The sequence below is a fragment of the Pelobates fuscus genome, chromosome 9 (assembly GCF_036172605.1).
Source record: "Pelobates fuscus isolate aPelFus1 chromosome 9, aPelFus1.pri, whole genome shotgun sequence".
Lineage (NCBI taxonomy): Eukaryota > Metazoa > Chordata > Amphibia > Anura > Pelobatidae > Pelobates > Pelobates fuscus.
Window position 1 is genome coordinate 49090641 of NC_086325.1, and position 22147 is coordinate 49112787.

Here is a 22147-nt window from a genome sequence, read left to right on the forward strand (position 1 = left end):
CTTAAAATGGTGGGTGAAATAGCATCACAAAAAATCTTATCTGCTACATCAGAAAATAGTTTTTTTTGATAAACAATAGAGGAGATCAATAGACAGGTTGCTGCAATTTAAAGCCATAGCCGTTATTACCAGACATATTCTGCACTTTTGTTTTCTATTTCATAAATGCATTAACCGGATTCCTCAAGTAGCCATAAAACATATTATTCAGCCATATTTTCAGAGCCCTGCCGATGCTGAAGGGTTGACGGTAAAAACTAGTAGATAGTTTACACTATGTTATAAAAAGCAAACAAAAAATGGTAAAAAAATATTGCAAAATATATCACTGTCAATGGAATTCCGCACTCATCCATGTGAATAGGGAGGGAATCCTATCTTTTTTTTTAATACTCTGTAAAAGGAAAATGTTACAAACATATGATTGCTAATTTTTATACAGCAGTCTCAAATAGTATTTACTTATAGTCTTGTTGTGACCTGCTCTTCTTGTCCATCTTTCCACTTGTTCATGAGTAGGTCACATGCCTCGCCCCAAGAGTCAAATACGTCTTCTGTAGAGTCTATCAGCTTGGCGCTAGAGGAGCAAAGGTTGGAAGCACAGTGTAGAGAATTGGTACAAATGGGAGAGGAGTCAATATGTTGTCCACCAATGCTCCCATCATGACTCACCTCATTGAGGTTAATTTCACTTCTAGAGCACTCTGTCTCTTGATCAGTTTTAGTGTGTTTTCCGTCCTGCCACATACAGTGTGGTTGGATAAGTCCATCAGAGATGGTGTATACTGGTTCTGAAGCTGGTTCTGGCATATGCCCATTCATTTTGGAGAAAAGTAGACCAAGTCTTTTGAAAGACTCCTTCTTGGAACTTGAAAGCCTCTGTAGTTTGTTGCCATTCCGGATGAAGGAACGCTTATTAATACCATTACTCTTGGGTGCATCCTCCACAATTTCAATCCCAGACATTGTTTTAATCAGGGCTGAGACATTGAAATTTTTTTTTTTGTTGGCAATGCTGAAGGATACACTTTTTGACTTGCCCTGATCTTCTGCAGCCTCATCTTTTTGGGATACCTCTGTACTGCTAGTTGAGTAGCTCCTCCTTGGTGGTTTTCTATTTCCGAGAAGGTCAAGCACTTCATACCGGAAGCTTGATATATCCTGTTTTAGCTCCTGCAATTAAATAAAATTAACACCATCAAAAGCTTGGCACACATTAGGATTTAAGATGCAGTGTTCAGCAAGGATTATTTATGTGTTTCTTTAGAGTGAGTACTTATTGCTGAGAATAATTACTAAGATAGACTAATAAAGTTCAAATTGACTATCGCATCGCCAAAGGCATAGGTAGAAGATTCTTGCTCCATTGACTGCAGAAACTTGAAGTCCTAATGTAGTTTAATGACAGATGCAATCACAGGAATGAGACCGATTCTGGTAACATTCTAATTACTGAGGTTATGCACAAAGACAAACATAATTAAAATAACTCTGATTAATCTGACTACGCAGTTATTCCCACAATTTTAATTCTAAACCATTATATCCAAAAGGATGACATCAGAACAATTTACTTGCTGTTTATTATATAATTGTGTATTTGTGACTTAGAAAAAATACATACACTCTAGCAAGCCAGCGAAAACACCATTTTTTTCTCCATGCATTACGTCTGATATGACAGGAATTTTTTTTTAAGTCACAGTCCCTTGAGAGCGACATGTACAGTATAATTTGCACGTATTGTATCTCAGTGCCCCGAGAAGCTGCTCAAAGTGTTATTATAGAAGAAGAGAAGTCATAGCACACTGGGAATTGCTAAATAAAAAAAGAGATGGGAAATAATATAAACTTGAGCTTGAAAAACCTTTAAATCCTGTTTTCCCTGTATGTGGTCATACAATGAAAATATCATCAAGGACGACATGATGTCTCAAAGGATCCCTAGAAGCAAGTACTAGTGAGCATTTCACCATTAAATCAAATATTATTATCTAGATAGTAATGTGGGGTAATTTTCAAAGAAATATCCTTTCTTTCTTTGTTCTTTCGAATGTATACAAAGTACTTTTCTCATTTATACGTTTAAATAACCAAATTAAAACCACAGGGAGTAAAGTAGGTAATATTTTTTATTATTTCACAATAATGAATCAAGTACTGGACAGATGTCTCAGTACAAAACTTGTTAATTGATATCTACCTATCTCTATCTATCTATATCTAGCATATCTATATCTTTCTATTTAGCATGTGAGTGTTTATGAAAACATATATAAAGTCAATATTAATTAAAATTCACTTAATAACTCACCATATACTAACCCAAGGATCCACACTAATCTCATACCCATCTCATGTTCCTCTAAATCCTCCTTCAATACTGCCCTCTGGAAAGCACGCTCTGTCTGCAATATTACTAAATCCACTGCTGTCCATGACTTCTTCATCTCTCGTTCAATAGATTTACTAGCCTTAACAGAAACCTGGCTCTCCCCATCTGACACTGCTACCCCCAGTGGCGTACACATGACCCATGGGGCCCCGGTGCGAAAATTGATCCGTGCCCCCCCCCCCCCTCGCGCTTACTCTGCGCGGCCCGGGGCAGCAACACATGGCGGCGGGCACCTGGTCGCAGGGGTTGCAGGGCTGCGACCGCGGTATGTACGCCAGTGCATGCAGATGCACACACACTTAAAGGACCACTACAGACACCCAGATCACATCAGCTCAATGAAGTGGTCTGGGTGTCAGGTCCCTCTAGTTTTAACCCTGCAGCTGAAAGCATAGCAGTTTCAGAGAAACTGCTATGTTTCACTGAGAGTTAATCCAGCCTCTAGTGGCTGTCTCACTGACAGCCGCTAGAGGCGCTTCCGCCATTTTAAGACACTGAACGTTCCATAGGAAAGCATTGAGTATTGCTTTCCTATGGGCGGTTTGAATGCGTGCACGGCTCTTGCCACGCATGTGCATTCGGAGCTGAGAGGCGGAGGGATCCCCAGTGCCATGGGAGTCCGGCGCTGGAGAAAGGTAAGTGCTGAAGACACACACACTCTCACGAACAAATGCATACACACTAGCTAACAGACACACACATTTACTGACAGAGACACACTCAGCGGCAGACATACATACACACTCACTTACAAAACATACACTCTCACTGACAAACACACACTCACTAACAGACATCAAACAGACTCACTAACACACACACTCAGTAACAGACACACACAGTAACACACTCACTGACACTCAGTAACAGACACACACAGTAACACACTCACTGACACTCACTAGCAGACACACACACTCTAACACAAACACCAACACTCACACTAACACACACACACTAACACTCACACACACACTAACACACACACACACACTAACACTCACACACACTAACACTCACACACACACACTAACACACACACACTCACTCACTCACACACTAACACACACACACACACACACACTAACACTCACTCACACACACACTCACTCACACATTAACACACACACACACACACTAACACTCACTCACACACACACTCACTCACACATTAACACACACACACACACACACACTGACACTCACTCACACACACACACTAACACTCACACACACTCACTCACACACACTTACACACACTCACTCACACTCACTCACACACACTAACACTCACACCCACTTACACATGTTTTTTTTTTTTATTTAATCCCCCCAGCCTCCCTACCTTTTGGAGTGCTGAGGGGATTCCCTGGGGTCCAGTGGTGCTGCTGGGCTCCTAGGCGGGCAGTCAGGCTGGCCGGTGTGCGAGGGAGCACTCTCCCCTGAGTGCTTCCTCTTCAGCTCCCTCGCGCGCCGCGTAGGGATGCCGGCGCCGGAAGATGACGTCATCTTCCGGCTCCGGTATCAGTGTGGTGCGCGAGGGAGCTGAAGAGGAAGCACTCAGGGGAGAGTGCTCCCTCGCGCACCGGCCAGCCTGACTGCCCGCCGGGTGTAAGCAGGGCCAGCCTCGGGGGGCCCGGAGGTGGCCGGCTTCAGGGCCCCCCAGGAGAAGAGGCTGGCCCAGTGGGTACATACAGGGTCGCAGGGGCGGCCGGGCCCCCTGGTGGGCCGGGCCCGGTCGCAGCCGCGACCCCTGCGACCCTGTTATGTACGCCACTGGCTACCCCTGCATCTTTGTCCTTCGGTGGTCTTCAACTTACCCACAACCCAAGAAACTCTGAATCTAAAGCTGGTGGTGTAGGGTTTCTCCTCTCCCCCCACTGCTCCTTTAAACCTTTAACCCCCCCCCCTTCCCTCTCTTTCCCATGATTTGAAATACATTTAATTCGCCTTTTCAAACCCTTCTCTGCTAACATTGCTGTTATTTATTGTCCCCCTGGTTCCCCTCTTCTCTTCCTTGACCACTTTGCTGCCTGGCTATCCTATTTCCTCTCTTCTAATATTCCATCCCTAATTCTCTGGGACTTCAATATTCCTATTAACCCACCGTTGACCTCTGCAGCCTCTAAACTACTTTCAATTACTTCCTCCCTCGAGCTATCACAGTGGGCTAATTCTCCCACCCATGTAGCTGGCAATACCCTTGACCTTATCTTCTCTTATGCATGTACAGCATCTAATATCTGCAACACTCCATTTCCTCTCTCTGATCACCACCTCTTATCATTTGCTCTTGTGTACCCCCTCACCGAACAACTTCAGTCTAACCCCCCTCAACTCAGGAGAGGCCTTCATTCTCTTGACTTACAGCAGTTGACAGCTGATATTGATTCACGACTGCTGTCCAATAAAGTTCAATAAAGTTCAATAAAAGTAAGAATGCATCCTTAGAGATGTACAAAATAAATAGGGCTTTCCTCATCAACTTCATGGTTTTGGATTTATTTCAATGTAACAAATGACAGCAACTTCTTAGGTAAAGTCGATATCTAATATTAAAAACCTGTCCTCTCCTGTCCTTCCCTGGCCATCTCCTCATATAACACTACCCTCACCTCTGCCTTGAATGCTGCAGCACCGCTCCAACCAAGCACCTCGAGGAGGACCCGCCCCCAACCATGGCATACTAAATCAACACGCTACCTGCAAAGATGCTCCCGTTGTGCTGAACGCTCCTGGAGGAAGTCTCGCACCCAGTCAGACTTTCTCCATTATAGATTCATATTGTGTTCATACAGCGCAGCCCTTGACCTTGCCAAACAGTCCTACTTTTCCACTTGTCTTGTGTCTTCCTTAACGCACATCTGCTCTCTCTCTCTTCTGGCATTGTCCCAGCTGACCTTAAACATGCCTCTATAGTACCTATACTAAAAAAAACATCCCTCGACCTGTCCACCCTCTCTAACTATTGTCTCACATCCCTGCTCCCTTTTTCCTCAAAGCTTCTGGAAAGACTTGCCTTTACCCATGTGTCTCATTTCCTTAATTCCAACTCTTTCCTTGACCCTCTTCAATCTGGCTTCTGCCCTCTTCACTCTACTGAGACTGTGCTTATCAAAGTTACTAACGACCTAATCGCAGCTAAATCCAAAGACCACTACTCCATACTAATTCCTCTTGACCTCTCTGCGGCCTTTGACACCGTTGATCATGCTCTCCTTCTTCAAACTCTTCAATCACTTGGTCTCTGTGACTCTGTCCTCTCGTGGTTTTCCTCTTATCTCTCCCTACGCTCATTCAGTGTCTCCTTTTCTAATAATACCTCCTCCCCTCGTCCTGTCTCGGTTGGAGACCCCCAAGACTCTGTCCTTGGTCCCCTTCTATTTTCTCTTTGTACTGCCTCTCTTGGCAAACTTATTACCTCTTTTGGATTCCACTACCACCTGTACGCTGATGACACCCAGTTATATCTCTCCTCCCCGGACCTCTCCCCTGCCGTCCTGCAACGTGTCACTGCTTGCCTTTCTTCCATATCTGACTGGATGTCCTCCCGCTTTCTGAAACTCAATCTCTCTAAAACTGAGCTCCTTGTCTTTCCTCCTCCTAATACTGATCCTCCTCTTTCGCTCTCCCTTCAAGTTTGTAGTACCCACATCAGTCCATCCTTCCAAGCGCGCTGTCTTGGTGTCATTCTTGATTCTGGCCTCACCTTTGAGTCTCACATCCAGCATGTTGCCAAATCCTGTAGATTCCATCTTAAAAACATAGCCCGCATCCACCCCTTTCTTACACAAGATGCTACCAAGGAGCTTTTCCATGCTCCAGTAATTTCCCGCATGGATTATTGTAACCCTCTCCTGATTGGTCTTCCCAAAAGCTGTATTGCACCACTACAGTCCATAATGAACGCTGCTGCCAGACTGATTTTCCTCTCTAGTCGGTTCTCTCACACCTCACCCCTCTGCCAGTCCTTACATTGGCTTCCTGTATGCTATAGGAGTCAATGCAAGGTACTAATTCACACCTATAAAGCACTGAACAACTCTAGCCCCTCTTATATTTCCTCACAGATCCATAGGTATGTCCCTTCTCGGTCTCTCCGCTCTGCCCATGACCACTTCCTGTCCGTTGTCTGCACCTGTACGGTCAACTCACGCATGCAGGACTTCTCGCGGGGGCTCCCTTCCTATGGAATAGCCTGCCTACCGCCATCAGACTTTCCCCTAGTCTTGCATCTTTTAAGAAGTGCCTTAAAACCCATCTCTTTAGGAAAGCTTATGGTCTCCAAGACCAACCTCTACCTTACATACCTGTCTCTTGCTCTCTCCTAAAGGGCAGCCCACCTTATTTGACTGCAAATTTCTGTCCTAATGTGTTTTACACCCCACGTCCTATAGAATGTAAGCTAGATTGAGCAGGGTCCTCTTCAACCTATTGTTCCCGTAAGTTTTTTGTAATTGTCCTATGTATAGTTAAATCCCCCGCTCATAATTTTGTAAAGCGCTAGAGAATCTGTTGGCGCTATATAAATGGCATTAATAATAATAATAATAATAATAATAATCTTATGCTTTTCAGGGTGCGTTTTATTGCTAGTTTACTGACTTCACAAGAGCTTAAAGTATTTTAATATATTGATCGGTGTTACATTTTCGAAAAGAAACAAATGTATACGGGGTAAACAAAGGTAATATAAAACATGTTTCCTGGCAGCATGGCTTTTTCCTGTGGAACCTGAAGGTGTGAGAAGACCAACAATGAGGAGATAAAATATATCCCTTTGCGGTTATGTGTATCCGTGTATAACTAAATATGTCACATTGTTGTCACACATACTAACTGGAAAATATTGCAAAATTAAGGCGCACATAGGGGTTTACACAATAAACAGTTGCGTATTGTAGGATGGCAGCCTAAGTCTATAGATCAGACAATGCTGCATGTAATCATAAAAAAAAAAAAATGAGAGGCGAGGATTTTAAATTACTCCTGACAATTGTTCAGCAATGGTGTAGATTGCTGTTCACTTGCTGCTCCCATACTTTTGCATTGGAGAGCACTAAATGGAATGACTTATTAAGCCACTTCCTAGTTGATGGTTAACGCAAAAAGTGAGCAGCATCGGGGGCGAGTGCCTACATCGGCTGATGTTCTTCGCCAATGAGCTAACCCCGCACTGTGGAGCTTAGCTCAGGAGACTCACCACTCTAGGGATGGTAGCAAAGTAGAATTAACTATAAGACGACCTTCAAGCTAAGGGGTTAGATCGGTTCCCAGAATTATGTGAAGAATGTTGAGTCCGAAACTGATAATTGTTCTCTGCTTGATAGGGGAAGAAGCAAGTGGTGCCTGGCAGACTCATATAAGAAGTCAAACCATTTAAAATTGGTTTGACTCCTAACAATGGGGCATGCTGCACTGAATATGGCATTTGAAGTGTTCCTTTAATATCTCATGATCTGAAGTCTGTATATATCATATATAATGTCATTTTCAAACAGATCAGTGGCGGCTCTAGACTTTGTGAGGCCTTAGGCGAAACTCAAACATGAGGCCCCCACTAACATCTAAAGTTAAAAATAGGGTTTGCATTGTGTGTATAAGGTGCTGTTGCAGAGGGTGGTAGGGTGGCTGTGGCAGAGGGTGGTAGCGTGGCTGGGGCAGAGGGTGGTAGCGTGGCTGGGGCAGAGGGTGGTAGGAGGACAGTGACAGGGTAGTGGGGTGGTAGGAGGGCAGAGGGTGGTAGGGTGGCTGGGGCAGAGGCTGGTAGGGTTTCTGGGGTAGAGGGTGGTAGGGTGGCTGGGGCGGTAGGGTGGCTGGGGCAGAGGGTGGCTGGGGCAAAGGGTGGTAGGGTGGCTGGGGCAGAGGGTGGTAGGAGGACAGTGACAGGGTAGTGGGGTGGTAGGAGGGCAGAGGGTGGTAGGGTGGCTGGGGCAAAGGATGGTAGGGTTTCTGGGGCAGAGCATGGCTGGGGCAGAGGGTGGTAGCGTGGCTGGGGCAGAGGGTGGTAGCGTGGCTGGGGCAGAGGGTGGTAGCGTGGCTGGGGCAGAGGGTGGTAGGAGGACAGTGACAGGGTAGTGGGGTGGTAGGAGGGCAGAGGGTGGTAGGGTTTCTGGGGCAGAGGGTGGTAGGGTGGCTGGGGCAGAGGGTGGTAGGAGGACAGTGACAGGGTAGTGGGGTGGTAGGAGGGCAGAGGGTGGTAGGGTTTCTGGGGCAGAGGGTGGTAGGGTTTCTGGGGCAGAGGGTGGTAGGGTGGCTGGGGCAGTAGGGTGGCTGGGGCAGGAGGGTGGTAGGGTGGCTGGGGCAGAGGTGGTGGGGTGGGTGGTGGGGTGGCTGGGGCAGAGGGTGGTGAGGTGGCTGTGGGTGGTGGGGTGGGTGGTGGGGTGGCTGGGGCAGAGGGTGGTGGGGTTGCTGGGGCAGAGGGTGGTGGGGTGGCTGTTGGGGTGGCTGGGGCAGAGGGTGGCTGGGGTGGCATAAATACCTTATGTTTCCCTGGTGGTCCAGTGGGCAGCCAGGCAGTTTCCCTGGTGGTCCGGTGGGCTCCCTTTACAGTCTGCAGCTCCGCCGGGTGCAGAGCTGCAGACCACGTGGTGAGTTTAGTCTCGCGATCTCAGTCAGTCAGAGCGTTGCCGTGGTAACCCGCGGCAACGCTCTGATTGGGTGAGATCGCGAGACCCACTCAGTCTGCAGCTCTGCACCCGGCGGAGCTGCAGACAGGCTGGCTCTCTCGTGGGCAGGCATAGGAGGGGCCTCGCACCCGGCGGCATTAAGGGCAAGCCGCCGGGCCCCCTCCTGTGTCGGGTCCTCTGTCTCTGACCGAGGACCCGACCTGTCACACTGCCCTAAGGCGATTTAGGCGGCCGCGAGGCTACCATCAGCGCGAGGCCTTAGGCGGCCGCCTAAATCGCCTAATTAGAGAGCCGCCTCTGAAACAGATATCAAAGCTTCAGAATTTCAAATACTCAGAGGCATACTTTGACTTAGAGGATAACTCTTGGGGTGAGCATTGCCAATCATTTTTAAGTGACATAATCAACTGAGAAAAAAGAGTTAGCATTAAAGAAAAGAGGGACAGAGGGATTTTGGTTTCAAGGACAGTCTGTGGGAATATGAAATACGTATTGTTAAGTTTGGATTATGTGTAGCAATGCTATTCCATGAGTCTTAACTTGAGCAATAATAAGTTATTGTGACTCTGATGAGCAAAGTAGTGATTAAAATGTAAGACACAATATTCAGAGCTTAAATGATAAAGTGCACTTTCTCATGCGATTTGTCAGAGTCAAGGATCTAGTCATGTTAATTAACTTTTTTTCAACATTTATTAATAGCTATGATTGTGTCTTGTGTCTTCAATGTATTGTATATATTTGCCTTTTAATTACTGTTCCTTTGGCACATGTGAAATGGTCATGTACTGTAGTTTATTTTTATTTTATTTGTAATTTTTATTTCGCTCAAAAAGAACAACGAGCTGTGATACAATTAGAACATACTGTTGCCTAGCAAAGGGAAATGACCTCCAAGTCACTACCTCCCGAGGTCAGGTACTTTAATATTTAGTGTGTCAGTGGAATTTCCTCGTGACATTAACGCTTGATTATTTGGCACACATTTTTTATGCTTTTTTTATTAGTATTACGTATTTTATGTATATCTGATTCTTATGTATTTTTTCCTCTAATAAAGGGGTACAGATTTAAAGGGACACTATAGTCACCCACACCACTTCAGCTCAATTAAGGGTCTGGGTGCCAGGTCCCCCAGGTTTTAACCCTTCAGATGTAAACATAGCAGTTTCAGAGAAACTGCTATGTTTGCATTGCTGGGTTAATCCAACCTCTCGTGGCTGTCTTCCTGACAGCCGCTAGAGGTGCTTCTGCGATGCTGGATGCGAAATTCGCATCCAGCATGCAGAACGTCCATAGGAAAGCATTGAAAAATGCTTTCCTATGGACTTTGAATGCACGCGCGGCTCTTGCCGCGCATTCGCTTTCCGCTCCATTTGGGAGCTGACGTTGGCGAGGGAGGAGAGGTCACCAGCGCCGAGGGAACCCTGCGCTGGATTAAAGTAAGTAACTGAATGGGTTTTAAGCCCTTCAGCGCCAAGGGAGGGGGACCCTGAGGGTGGGGGGTCCTAAGGATGCTATAGAGTCAGGAAAACGAGTTTGTTTTCCTGACACTATAGTGATCCTTTAAGTATTTATATTTTTTACGGTTTTCTTGTTTTAGCAATACACCTGTCAGAGAGGGGTTCTGCTTATTTTTGCAGCATTTAGTTACTCTGCCCCTTTTTCTTGGCTTATAGTAAACTTTCCACTTTGGGCAACAGGCTGCCCCTTTTTCTTGGCTTATAGAAAACTTTCCACTTTAAGCAACAGGCTGCTTTTGTATAAATTGGAACTTTTGCAGTTTTTCCCCATTTCGGAAGTTTATGTTACTAACAAGTACAAGAATTAGGTACATTATTTACTGAATCGTGTTACATACCATATTTAAGAGGTTTATCTTTATTGAAGGGTATTGTTTATTTATTTTTCTTTGAGTTGATGTTTTTTATTATAAGTATATATTTTTTTATTTATAGGAACATTATTTGTTTCTTTTATTCACCTACATCCAGTGGTAGATCCAGAGCCTGATCTCGGGAGGGGCACTTGTAGATTATTTAAAGAAATAATCCAGGCACAATAACCACTACAGCTCAGTGTAGTAGTTATGGCACCAGTAGTGCCAGGATCCCATCCCAGAGTAAGTAGTCAAACCGTTTAAGAACAGTTTGACAACTTACCTGGGGTCTGCTGGGATATAGGGCATAGGAGCAGTGGTATGTGTTAGGGGTGAAGTGTGAGTGTGAAAGGTGCAGTGTGTGTGTGTGAGTGGTGAAGTGCGTGTGCGTGAGGGCGGCAGTGTATGTCAGGGTTGCAGTGTGTGTGTTAGGGGGCAGTGTATGTGTGGGGCAGTGTGTGTGTAAGAGAGCTGCAGTGTGTGTGTGTGTGAGCAGTGCAGTGTGTGTGTGTTTGGGGCAGTGTGTGTATGGGGAGCAGTGTTTGTGGGGAAGGGTGTGTAGTGTGTGTAGGGGGCAGTGTTTGTGGGGCAGTGTGTGTAGTGTGTGTATGGGGGCAGTGTTTGTGGGGCAGTGTGTGTAGTGTGTGTATGGGGGCAGTGTTTGTGGGGCAGTGTGTGTAGTGTGTGTATGGGGGGCAGTGTGTGTATGGGGGCAGTGTGTATAGTGTGTGTATGGGGGCAGTGTGTATAGTGTGTGTATGGGGGCAGTGTGTATAGTGTGTATGGGGGCAGTGTGTGTATGGGGGCAGTGTTTGTGGGGCAGTGTGTGTAGTGTGTGAATGGGGCAGTGTTTGTATGGGGGCAGTGTTTGTGGGGCAGTGTGTATAGTGTGTGTATGGGGGCAGTGTGTATGGGGGCAGTGTTTGTGGGGCAGTGTGTATAGTGTGTGTATGGGCGGCAGTGTGTGTAGTGTGTGTATGGGGGGCAGTGTGTGTAGTGTGTGTATGGGGGGCAGTGTGTGTAGTGTGTGTATGGGGGGCAGTGTGTGTATGGGGGCACTGTTTGTGGGGCAGTGTGTATAGTGTGTGTATGGGGGGCAGTGTGACTAGTGTGTGTATGGGGGGACAGTGTGTGTATGGGGGCAGTGTTTGTGGTAGTGTGTGTATGGGGACAGTGTGTGTATGGGGGCAGTGTTTGTGGGGCAGTGTGTATAGTGTGTGTATGGAGGGCAGTGTGTATAGTGTGTGTATGGGGCAGTGTGTGTATGGGGGCAGTGTTTGTGGGACAGTGTGTGTAGTGTGTGAATGGGGGTCAGTGTTTGTATGGGGGCAGTGTTTGTGGGGCAGTGTGTGTAGTGTGTGTATGGGGGGGCAGTGTGTGTATGAGGGCAGTGTTTGTGGAGCAGTGTGTGTATGGGGCAGTGTTTGTGGGGCAGTGTGTGTATGGGGGGCAGTGTTTGTGGGGGAGTGTGTGTAGTGTGTGTATGGGGGCAGTGTGTGTATGGGGGCAGTGTGTAGTGTGTGTATGGGGGCAGTGTTTGTGGGGCAGTCTGTATAGTGTGTGTATGGGGGGCAGTGTGTATAGTATGTGTATGGGGCAGTGTGTGTAGTGTGTGTATAGGGGGCAGTGTGTGTGGGGCAGTGTGTGTATGGGGCAGGGTGTGTATGGGGCAGGGTGTGTAGTGTGTGTATGGGGGCAGTGTGTGTATGGGGGCAGTGTTTGTGGGGCAGTGTGTGTAGTGTGTGTATGGGGGGGCAGTGTGTGTATGGTGTCAGTGTTTGTGGGGCAGTGTGTATAGTGTGTGTATGGGGGCAGTGTGTGTAGTGTGTGTATGGGGGGCAGTGTGTGTATGGGGCAGTGTTTGTGGGGCAGTGTGTATAGTGTGTGTATGGGGGCAGTGTGTGTAGTGTGTGTAGGGGGGGCAGTGTGTGTAGTTTGTGTATGGGGGGGCATTGTGTGTATGGGGGCAGTGTTTGTGGTAGTGTGTGTATGGGGGCAGTGTGTGTATGGGGGCAGTGTGTGTGGGTCAGTGTGTATAGTGTGTGTATGGGGGCAGTGTTTGTGGGGCAGTGTGTGTATGGGGGGCAGTGTTTGTGGGGGAGTGTGTGTAGTGTGTGTATGGGGGCAGTGTGTGTATGGGGGCAGTGTGTAGTGTGTGTATGGGGGCAGTGTTTGTGGGGCAGTCTGTATAGTGTGTGTATGGGGGGCAGTGTGTATAGTATGTGTATGGGGCAGTGTGTGTAGTGTGTGTATAGGGGGCAGTGTGTGTGGGGGCAGTGTGTGTATGGGGCAGTGTGTGTATGGGGCAGTGTGTGTAGTGTGTGTATGGGGGCAGTGTGTGTATGGGGCAGTGTTTGTGGGGCAGTGTGTGTAGTGTGTGTATGGGGGGGCAGTGTGTGTATGGTGTCAGTGTTTGTGGGGCAGTGTGTATAGTGGGTGTATGGGGGCAGTGTGTGTAGTGTGTGTATGGGGGGCAGTGTGTGTATGGGGGCAGTGTTTGTGGGGCAGTGTGTATAGTGTGTGTATGGGGGGCAGTGTGTGTAGTGTGTGTAGGGGGGCAGTGTGTGTAGTTTGTGTATGGGGGGGTATTGTGTGTATGGGGGCAGTGTTTGTGGTAGTGTGTATGGGGGGCAGTGTGTGTATGGGGGCAGTGTGTGTGGGTCAGTGTGTATAGTGTGTGTATGGGGGCAGTGTGTATGGTGTGTGTATGGGCGGCAGTGTGTGTAGTGTGTGTATGGGGCAGTGTGTGTATGGGGGCACTGTTTGTGGGGCAGTGTGTATAGTGTGTGTATGGGGGGCAGTGTGTCTAGTGTGTGTATGGGGAGACAGTTTGTGTATGGGGGCAGTGTTTGTGGTAGTGTGTGTATGGGGGGCAGTGTGTGTATGGGGGCAGTGTTTGTGGGGCAGTGTGTATAGTGTGTGTTTGGGGGGCAGTGTGTATAGTGTGTGTATGGGGGCAGTGTGTATAGTGTGTGTATGGGGGCAGTGTGTGTATGGGGGCAGTGTTTGTGGGACAGTGTGTGTAGTGTGTCAATGGGGAGCAGTGTTTGTGGGGCAGTGTGTGTAGTGTGTGTATGGGGGCAGTGTGTGTATGGGGGCAGTGTTTGTGGGGCAGTGTGTGTATGGGGGGCAGTGTTTGTGGGGGAGTGTGTGTAGTGTGTGTATGGGGGCAGTGTGTAGTGTGTGTATGGGGCAGTGTTTGTGGGGCAGTGTGTGTAGTGTGTGTATGGGGGCAGTGTTTGTGGGGCAGTGTGTATAGTGTGTGTATGGGGGGGCAGTGTGCATAGTATGTGTATGGGGCAGTGTGTGTAGTGTGTGTATAGAGGGCAGTGTGTGTGGGGGCAGTGTGTGTATGGGGCGGTGTGTGTATGGGGCAGGGTGTGTAGTGTGTGTATGGGGGCAGTGTGTGTATGGGGGCAGTGTTTGTGGGGCAGTGTTTGTAGTGTGTGTATGGGGGGGCAGTGTGTGTATGGTGGCAGTGTTTGTGGGGCAGTGTGTATAGTGTGTGTATGGGGACAGTGTGTGCAGTGTGTGTATGGGGGGCAGTGTGTGTATGGGGGCAGTGTTTGTGGGGCAGTGTGTATAGTGTGTGTATGGGGGGCAGTGTGTGTATGGGGGCACTGTTTGTGGGGCAGTGTGTATAGTGTGTGTATAGGGGCAGTGTGTCTAGTGTGTGTATGGGGGGACAGTGTGTGTATGGGGGCAGTGTTTGTGGTAGTGTGTGTATGGGGGGCAGTGTGTGTATTGGGGCAGTGTTTGTATGGGGGGGTAGGGAGGCTTTTAATATTTGATTTTTTAAATTTAATAGATTTATGTCCCCCCTCCCTTCTTACCTTTACTGGGAGGAGGGGGGACATATTTTGTTCCCTGGTGGTCCAGTGGGAATCCCTGGTGGTCCGGTGGTGGTGAGGTGAACTCTAGCCCTTTGCTCCAGGGCTAGAGTTCACTATCGAGAGATTTGGAGCGTTGCCGTGGTAACCGCGGCAACGCTCTAAATCTCGCGAGAGGAGGACCCGGAGGAGCTGCAGGCTGAGCTCCCGGGTCCTCTCTCACTCCCTCCCCTGCCGGCTGTCAGGGGCATTAGTCAGCAAGGGAGAATCTCGGGGGGGGGGGGGGGGGGGGGCGATCCGCCACTGCCTACATCTTTGCAGCACACATACTACATACTTTGAATTTAATATTTCTATTTGCCAAGTCGCTTTTTTGTATGTAGCTGCCCATTTAATTGATTATACTGGTTACCACTTTTTATCTATTTACCTAGAAAGATCGATAGATACATACATACACACAGACACACACACACACATTTCCCTTATACGCGCAGACACATGCTCATCCCTGTAACTATGTACACAGACATACATGCAGAAGCTCATTGTCTCTCACACATCCGTATCTTTACTCATTCTCCCCTCATATTTACAACTTTCTATGTCCCATCCTTGTCTCATATGTCTCTCTTCTTACAAACTAGCCCCATGTGTATTTCCCTGAAACACCACAGTTCCAAATTCTCTCCTTTTATAATTCCAGCCTCTGCTCATATTCTTACCCTTCTCTCATCACATCTCCTTAATACCCCTGGCTGCTTGGGACATCCTCTGTTAAGAATGGGCCAATTCAATATACAATCCAGAGATACAATCTTACATATAGTGCACATGCTTAAAATGGATTTGGCAATCATTTGGTTCTGTCATTACCTTGAAATTTTCTTCTGTTAGACCTTCATTGGTTTTTGAATTTCTAATCATTGCTGCAACATATCTTTTCACCAGATTTCTGATAACCTCCTAAGACATCAGGGAACATAGAAATAAAATGAATAATTTGTTGTCATGAGTAGATTTTCGTGAAATGGCCTCTGCTATGCAATATGGGAGTTGTAGTATTTCTAAAACAGGAAGCATCAGATATAACATAGAAATATGTTCTCTTATGGCCTATATGATTTAAAGAAATCTCTTACATTAAATACAATCATATTACAATATGTTTTCAAAATCTCTCCACATTTAATAGGACCCAGAGAATATACATAGTAAAAGTTTAAGGAATTCCTGTAATGTTTTATTCTTCCAAATCCTTGAACATATATATACTAAGCTGTGTCCCAATACCGCAAGATATTACATTGAAAACCATGACTTTATGTTCCATAATTATGTAAAAAAACAGATCACTCAATTACTCACATGAAACAATACGTTATTCACACCTGTTATAAACATTTTTAAAATTCATTTTGGATTCATTTTGATCTTACATATTTACTAATTTTTCATTCATAAGGCAATAGAACTTCATTCTGTTTTGTTTTTCTTTTTTATTAGAATTTAATACCTTATTTTTTTATTGTAAAAATAATTTTTTTTAAACTATATTTAAACCCTTAAGGACACATGACATGTGTGACATGTCATGATTCCCTTTTATTCCAGAAGTTTGGTCCTTAAGGGGTTAAACTAGGACCTATTCTAAAGAACATTTGATGCATCTTAGCTAGTAAAATCTCAGCAGTTTGTTGAACTTTATTTAAAAAATGTTTGTCTACCTTTGTAACCGACACTAAATACAGATTGTTGGCTTCGTATTTCAGATTGTCAAAATGTTGTCCCAATGCGTCTCGTCACCTCTTTCACAGAATAAACAATTGTTTTACTGAATGCAAGGCTTGAATCACATGAACCTGCTCTAAAGGCAACGGGCCAGAAAAAAAATGACTTACCGACATTTGCTGTAAAAGCAATGCATGTTTTATTCAGAGTAGGGAGCATACAGTGTCCAACAGACTGTACTGTAATGGACGATCTAATCTTACTTGTCACAAATGTTTTAATCAAGTACTGCGGAAAAAAAACAGCATTGTAACGATGTAATGGAGCAGAGGTTACCTGATAATGCTGATTCTGAATCAGGTTGTCAGCGTGTCGTTCCTGTAATTAAAAATGCATACATGAATTAAGCTTTCACCAATTTAGTCACCTTGCAAATGTTTCAAGAGGTCCCCTGGTGGCCGTGAAGAGAAAGGGGATGGTAAGACATAGAACATGGAATTTGCAGCTAAAAGCCACATAGGCTTGTAAAGCAGTTAGAGATTAGTACATTATTAATAAAGAATTGTTATTTAAAAAGTGAGTGCGTCTTACGGTGAAGGTTTTGAGATTCTCGTGTTGCTTCTGTATATCTTCACAGTTTCTGCCAGGACACAGCTGAGAGTGGATCCACTTGCAAAAGTACCAGATGGATTTTGGGCTAACAACGATATTAAAAGGAGGTGGCAAGGTCCCGCCTTCGTCGAAGTAACTCATCCATAGCTTTGTTCTAGCAAATTTCCATTCAATGTCAGCATGGTCCTGTAAATGCAAGAGGTTTCTTGGATGTGAAAAAGAATCAACATATATTTGTTTGCATTGCTGACACAATATTACATTTATAAGTGTCAGTTCCAGGCCTTCTGAAGAAGTCTAGAAGTGGGGTAAAAATACATGAACTTGTTTTCTCTACTCTACGGTTATTGATACCAGAAAGTATACAGATCGACATCTCCCATTGTTAACCTAGAACATCACAGAGAAAAATCATCTCTCTGGGCAGCTTTGACTATTGCTGCCTGGAAGGGCACTTTACAAACCATTACCACTACACAGCACTGCAGTAGTTATGGTGCTAGAAGCTCCCTCACATGTCATGTAATTGTCAAAACATTTGAAAAACCACTGCACAATGTTAGGATAATACTGGCACCATAACCGCATGGCGCTACGGTGTGCTATGGTGGTTATGGTGCTCAGCGAGTTTTAACATTATATACAGTGAGGGAAAAAGTGTTTGATCCCCTGCTGATTCAGAACATTTGCCCATTGACAAATAAATGATCAGTATATAATTTTAATGGTAGGTACATTTTAACAGTGAGAGACAGAATAACAAAAAAGCCTGTACAGGCTCTCTTAAAGTTCATTATAAGTCATGAATAATGAAAAATGAATGAACAGGATGCTTGTTACTAATCCATCCATGAGATTTCGTATGTATTCGTATGTTTTAGTTTTGTTCGTTTGACTCCAAAAGCACACAATACGTATGTATATGCGATTTCCTGTATAACAGATTTCGTATGTATTCGTGTGAATCAATGTTATTAATTTTTAAGCCGAAAAGATGCAGTACGCATGTGCAACTTTATTCGCACGTACACATGCGTGAACTTTACTCCATTCATCAGACGGATATAGCCGGATCAGGATGCCAGACATGACCTCACATTACAAGAAGTAACTAGTGCGTTCCACGGTGGAACACATCTGACCGCCAGCTGATCACAGGTCTGAAATTAAAAGCCATACATAAACCAAAAAGTGCTACAGTGTCCCTTAGTAGGCATGGCTGTGATGGTTTCTAAGGGCACACAAGTCAAACGCTTGTTGATTGGCTGCAGCCTTTCAAAACGCATCATTAAATCGTCGAACACCGTACTCCAAACTGAACATACAGTGATATGTCCGTGTTCGGGTCCGGGGTCCAAAAAACGTAATGTTCGGTACGAACATGAACTTTACAGTCCGGGTTCGCTCAACTATTAAACTTGGGGTATTTTGACTCTTTTCATGCATCCATTTTACCACAACTAACCAAATGCCAAATGTAAAAAAAAAAAAATTGGTGATTTTTTTAACACACGTAGCAATTTAAGAATACATGTACTGAGAAATTTAAGGGTTACTGCCAAAGAACACCCTGATATGTGTTCTGCAGCATTTACCGAGTACTGGGATACCACCCATGTATAGGTGTGACGGGTTCTCTGGGGGCTAAAAGACCTTATTTGGATGGTGCACATTCCAGTTTTCCAACTTGGAATATTCATAGCTGGTCATCATGCACCCATGTCCTATTTGGGACATTTTTTAAGCTGGCCAATGTAATTTACCCCATCAAACCATTTATTTTTGAAAAGTAGACAACCCAGGGTATTCAAAATGGGGTATGGACAGTCTTTTTTAGTAGCCACTTAGTCATAAACAATGGCCACAGTTAGCATTTATATTTGCTTGTGTGTTAAAAATCCAAAAAAACAATCATGGACGCTAAATTTGGCCAGTGTTAGTGACTAAGTGGCTATTAAAAAAGACTAAACATACCCCATTTGCAATACCTTCGGTTGTCTTCTTTTGCAAATGATATGCCATCATGGGGGTAATTCTCATTCCTGGGCTACATACACTTTCAAAGGCAACATAACCAATCTGGAAAATTTAAATGTGAAAAAACTCTCTTATATTTGAACCTGTAACTTTCAAAAACACTATAAAACTTGTAAATGGCGGATACTGTTATATCCAGGAGACTTTGCTGAAAACAAATATTAGTGTTTAAAAACAGTAAAATGTATTACAACAATGATATCATCAGTGAAAGTGCCGTTTGGGTGTGAAAAATGCAAAATACGTCACTTTTACTGACAATATCATCGTTGTGATATGTTTTACTGTTTTGAAACAATAATATTTGTATTCAGTCTACCGAGTAAAATAGTTCACCCCATGTACAGGTTTTAGGGTGTCTTGGAAAGTTACAGGGTTAAATATAGTGCTAGCAAATTAAATTCTCTGGACTTTCCGCCTGGGTTGTCAGGTCCCCCAAATTGCAATTTATAAAATTACTTAATTGTGTAAAATATTACATAAATATGCATGTAGAATTTAAATATATATACATATTTATATGTTTGAAGTCTACGTGTATATTTATGAAATTATTTATGTAATTATGTATATGGACATATGTATTTTTCTTATTATTCTTATTTATTTATATATACTGTAGCGGATTGGTACCGGGCTGTCCCACGACATGTATGAGAATAAGTGTATTTGGTCATATGGCTGGTTTAATGTGTATGTACATGTATAGAAAGCAGGGTATCCGGGTATAATGACAGTTAAATGTATGTAAAGAATTGTATTCCTCTAGTTGTTCGGTAGAATCATTCAAAATAAAACAAGGGAATGAAACTACCGAACAACCAGACCACCCAGGAATGAGTGTGCCTCCAATTACCGTTTGCAACAATGTTGCAAACAGGTAATTGGCAATCAGTGCAGTGTGGTCTTTGTCCTCTGGGTGGCCGCCATTCGGGAAACAAACACGTGGCGGCGGCCATCTTAAACTACCGAACAGCGGTGTTTTGCCGTCGAGTGTCTGGAACTAAAATCGGACACTTGACTAGGCAAACACCGCTGAGACCTCCATACTTCCAGAAATTCGTATGGAAACTACCGAATGACCCGCCGTTCGGTAGAAAGAGCCCCATAAACAAGGGAATTCATTCAAACCCTCTCCAGGCTCTATAACACAGGCAATTCGCCTGTTTTCATTCCCTTGTTTGTGACCGACCGCAGGGCCAAAATGCATGGAACTGTTTTCGGATACTTTACCCATGCGGTCGGTCAAATCTTTGGAACCCCATATCTCACGAACCATTCATCCGAATGGGCTAATTTTTAAGTATGTTGGTCCCCCAGAATAGAGCTATATGGGGATGTTGGATTTGTGGATGTACCCCAAGTATTTAGGGTACATCCAAAACTCGGGGAAAACTGTGTACACAATAAGGGGATTATGATGCTAGAGGAGGGGAGGAGATCTGTGGGAGGTTACTACTTAGAGATTGGATAATGTCTTAAGTGTTAGAACCTCCTCCCTTGCATGGGAGAGGGCTTTATAAGGAACTGTGGAATAAAGCTTGTCAGACTACTCCTGAAACTGTGTGTCGTCCAGTTATTGGGATTGCGATGGGGATACTGCTGTATTACTTTACCTGCTGGAAACCTTGCCTGTGGACTTAACATCACCTTGTTCCTGAGCCTCACTGGGATCCCTAGTGGAGAATAGCTGTGCAAGATCGGCTCTCCGCTACATATACATATATATATATATATATATATATATATATATATCTTTTCATTCTAAATGTATTTTGATATAAATATATATACATATATATATATATATATATATTTATATCAAAATACAGTTAGAACAAAATTATATATATATAAAAATTAAAAACATTTTAAAAATATTTTTATTTATTTTTAATTAATTATAATTTATTTTTTATAATATATATACAATAAATATATAGTTATTATATATTATACACACATATTATAGATATATTATTATTATTATTATTATTATTATTATTATTATTATTATTATTGCCATTTATATAGCACCAACAGATTCCGTAGGGCTTTACAATATTATGTGAGGGGGGATTAACTATAAATAGGACAATTACAAGAAAACTTACAGGAACCATAGGATGAAGAGGACCCTGCTCAAACAAGCTTACAGTCTATAGGAGGTGGGGTATAAAACACACTAGGACATGAAATAGCAATCAAATAAGGTAGGAGTGAAGCAGAGCTGGAGGAGAGAGTAAAGTGCTGCCCTTTAGGAGAGAGCAAGAGACAGGTATGTGAGGTAGAGGTTACTCTTGGAGGTCATAAGCTTTACTAAAGAGATGTTTTTCTTTTTTTTAAATCATTTCTAAAGAGATGGGTTTTAAGGCACTTCTTAAACAATTGAAGACTAGGGGAGAGTCTGATGGTGGTAGGCAGGCTATTCCATAGGAAGGGAGCTGTAGCGGACTGGACCCTGTACCAGAACCTGCCCCAGTTTCCTGGAGGGGACTGCTTGCTCGCCTCCTGCCCAGTGATTAGGGTCCCGGGAAGATGGGACCCTTTAAACCCCTTGACTGGAAATAAGGGATTGTGTATGACCTTACTGGCCCTTTAAGAACCGGCCAGGGAAATACTATGACTTTTTGGGAACAAGACTTTGTAGCAGATTACAGTAAGGATGTCTTTTATATTATGTGTGTTTCTGTGTGTTCGGTTAAATTGTATATGTGTTTGCAGCATTCAACTGATTGTTCGGTAGAATCACTCCATTCATTATATTGAGTGAAACTACCGAACAACCAGACCACCTAGGAATAAGTGTGCCTCCAATTACAGTTTGCAACAATGTTGCAAACGGGTTGTGGCGAAACCGACCTCGCCACTGGGCCCTGGAGAAGCCTGTTTGCCCGCCTCCTACCTGCTGACAATGGCCCCTGGATTATTTGGGGCATATTGTATTTTATTGTGCGACTGCTGGCCCTTTAAGCACAGTGAATGGTATTTTATTGTACTGTTGCTGGCCCTTTAAGAACTGTCTGGGGACATA

General features: G+C 44.5%; 1 protein-coding gene across 1 annotated transcript in view; it reads right to left on the bottom strand.

The window, feature by feature from the left end:
- Positions 1–246: 246 nt before the first annotated feature.
- TRPC5 (transient receptor potential cation channel subfamily C member 5) overlaps positions 247–22147 on the bottom strand; it is a 284905-nt gene continuing 263004 nt past the window's right edge. Inside the window, exons 8-11 of the mRNA XM_063431927.1 lie at positions 17056–17262; positions 16801–16842; positions 15610–15699; positions 247–1173 (exon numbers count right to left, since the gene is read on the bottom strand). Coding sequence (XP_063287997.1) covers positions 463–1173; positions 15610–15699; positions 16801–16842; positions 17056–17262 — 1050 coding nt within the window. The 3' untranslated portion in view covers positions 247–462. The remainder of the gene's footprint in view (positions 1174–15609; positions 15700–16800; positions 16843–17055; positions 17263–22147) is intronic.